The sequence below is a fragment of the Myotis davidii genome, unplaced genomic scaffold (assembly GCF_000327345.1).
Source record: "Myotis davidii unplaced genomic scaffold, ASM32734v1 scaffold590, whole genome shotgun sequence".
Lineage (NCBI taxonomy): Eukaryota > Metazoa > Chordata > Mammalia > Chiroptera > Vespertilionidae > Myotis > Myotis davidii.
In genome coordinates this window covers 731,379-734,277 of record NW_006282381.1, presented here as the reverse complement: position 1 = coordinate 734,277, position 2,899 = coordinate 731,379, and the positions used below count along the sequence as shown (strand labels likewise).

General features: G+C 59.2%; 1 protein-coding gene across 1 annotated transcript in view; it reads left to right on the top strand.

The window, feature by feature from the left end:
- KIFC3 (kinesin family member C3) overlaps positions 1 to 2,899 on the top strand; it is a 31,064-nt gene that overhangs the window by 17,288 nt on the left and 10,877 nt on the right. The window contains exons 5-6 of the mRNA XM_015558797.1: positions 2,286 to 2,351; positions 2,857 to 2,895. Coding sequence (XP_015414283.1) covers positions 2,286 to 2,351; positions 2,857 to 2,895 — 105 coding nt within the window. The remainder of the gene's footprint in view (positions 1 to 2,285; positions 2,352 to 2,856; positions 2,896 to 2,899) is intronic.

Genomic DNA, 2,899 nt, shown 5'->3' with positions numbered 1-2,899 from the left:
AAATGCTGGAAAACCCCACTTCCCTCTGAGTGCCAGGCAGTGCGCTGAGGACAAGCGAGGTCAGAGCACACCCAGCCCGCACCAAGGACGCAGCCTATCTGAGCCGCCTGTTCACAAATGGACCGTGCTGGGGTGATTGCTGGGGGAGGATCTTGGGGAGGGGGGACCCCTACCTTTCGAAAGGAAGTAGACCCGCCTGTTTTAGGGTGAAGGGGGTGCAAGAGGAATACACATTCTTTGAGACTTAAAAATAACGGAAAAGCGTGAAGAATCGGTCATATGATGCCGTAGTCCAGGGACCTCTGCTTTGTGGTACTTTCCGCACAGTTTTGTTTTGGGTTTTTCTTTGAGTCTGTGGAGACACGTTTCCCCGTGTCGTTTAAAGCTCCCGGGAAACACAGCTGATGGCCGCACGCCAGGCTGTGTGCCCCGCAGGCTGGCCTACAGGCTGGTGTGCAGGCGAGTCCCGATGTTGGGACTAAGGACTGAAACGTTGCCTAGGTCAGTGATGGCGAACCTTTTGAGCTCGGCGTGTCAGCATTTTGAAAAACCCTAACTTAACTCTGGTGCCATGTCACATAGAGAAATTTTTTGATCTTTGCAACCAGTAAAACAAAGACTTATATTTTTGATATTTACTTTATATATTTAAATGCCATTTAACAAAGAACAACCAAGCAAAAAAATGAGTTTGTGTGTCACCTCTGACATGCATGTCATAGGTTCGCCATCCCTGGCCTAGTGCAAACTGTTCCTCATTCCCCTGTGGGGCCACGGCTCTGAGCACCCCGCCACCAGGCTCTTACCAGAAGGGTACCGGATGGTGCAGAGAGTGGCATGGGCTTTGCGAAAAAGAAGATAGAAGCATCAATCACTAAAATTATTTCCAGGAGTGCATTTTGGCTTTCAGAGAAAATGTAAATTTAAAAACCTGCCGCTTGCCCATCAGGAGGACTTGGGAAGCCAGGTTGGGCCTCCCAGCCCCTCTCGGGGTCTGTGTTTTGGAATCCTTGTCCCCGATCGTGAGCGACAGCACTAGTGTCAGGGCCTTTGCCTCTGAGGCCAGTGGAGCCCATGGCTGGCTTCCTCCCCAACCACCTGAGGCAGAGGCCCGACACATGGTTCCGCCGCCTTCTCCAGGCCCGGAAGACTGAGCTCTGGTCCGGATGCCCGCAGACTGTCGATGGCACCTCAGCCATTCAAGTTGGGAGATTTCACACACACACACACACACACACACACACACACACACACACACGCACCCCGGGAACCCCAACGTCTGGCCTCTTTGGAATGGTCAGAAGGTTGGTGACACGGAGCCCGTGTCCTCCTGGCCCCGTCCGCAGGGGGCATGGTGGCTGCTCCTGCAGGTGATCTTGGGGGTGCAGTCCACACTGCCCCTCACCTGCCTTACCTGGTAGCCCTGGAGGCAGGGGCTTTGTCACCTGCTGTTTAGAGGCCCGATGTGAAAGCCCCGCCTCTAACCCTCCTCGGGGTGAGTCCAGGGCGTGGGGTGTGCATCCCAGAATGCTCTGCCAGGAAGACGGCAGATGTGCTCGCGTCAGAGTCAAAGTCCTTGTGCATTTTGGGTTCTTTCCCAAGGAGAGGGTCTTGGGCTGCTGGAGGTCAGCTCTAGGGATGGTCACCATCCTGGGACCTGGCCGCTGGGGGCTGGTTTCCCCGCCCAGCCAGGTCACCCTTGCCTCCGGATGGGGTGCATGCTCCCTTCTCATCCCCGCCGCAACTCCTGCAGGCAGGCTGGGAGCTGGGGACGCAGGTCCCAGATGTGCCCTGCTCACTGGCAGGCCCGTCTCCGCAGGCAGCCTCACCAGGAAGCACCCAACACGGAAAATGCTAGGGGCTGGGCAAGGACGGAGCCTGGCGTCCTAGTGCCTACCGTTTACGCAATCTGGGGAGCCTTTTAGGAGAAAAGAATATAAAGTTACAGACACAGAGGTAGGCACAGGCCTTGGCGGGGGCCTGTGCAAGGCACGCATCCTGAGGGGCAGCCCCCTGAGCCTCCCGGTGAGCTGCCCCTGGCGTGAGCCCGGAGGGTGCAGGGGTCGCAACACCCGCTGCATCTGCCTGCAGACTTGCCTGGGAGCTCAGGCTGGCTGGGTCCCGGGTGAGAGAGGGTGCCGAAGGCTGGCAGGCCCGGGCCAGGTGTCGCTCAGCTGGAGTCCCAGGTGTGGCCCGATGCTCAGACACAGGCAGGGCTGGGCCGCGGCCTGGGCGTGGGCTGGAGGTGAGCAGGGCTCATTGTGACCCCGGCTTTGTGCTGGCAGGTGGAGAGCCTGAAGGAGAAGCTCATCAGCCAGGCCCAGGAAGTGAGCCGCCTCCGATCAGAGCTGGTGAGGCCACCATCGCCTCCCGCAGGGGCAGCGGGCGGGCGGGGCCGATGCGCAGTCTGGCCTCCAGATGAGGGGTGAGGGGTGTGAGCCCAGCAGCCCAAGGGGGGCAGCGTCCTGCCTGGGAAATGCTCCCCGATACTTACCACCTTCACTAGGCCCTCCAAGGTCACGTGACGCCCCCGGGGCGGAGGTGACTTCTCCCTTGCGATGCGAATCGGAGTGTGAACTCTGTATAAATACGACTTGTGACTTTCACACTCAGGAAAATAGGGTGCCGGGGAGGGGTGCTGCCGGAGCAGTGCCTGTCTCACCGCCCGCTCCATCTCTCTCTCCTGTCTTCATCTTAATCTCCTGAGCCCCTTCTCTCCCTCGCTCGCCTTCCTTCCTCTTTTCTCCTTCTCTCTGTCTTTCTCCGCCCTCCCCCCTGCCTGTGCACACACTCTGCCCCGCCCCCCTTGCTTCCCCGTGACCACCCGGCCACATGCCCCCTGGGCTGCCTCCGCAGGGCGGCACGGACCTGGAGAAGCACCGGGACCTGCTGATGGTGG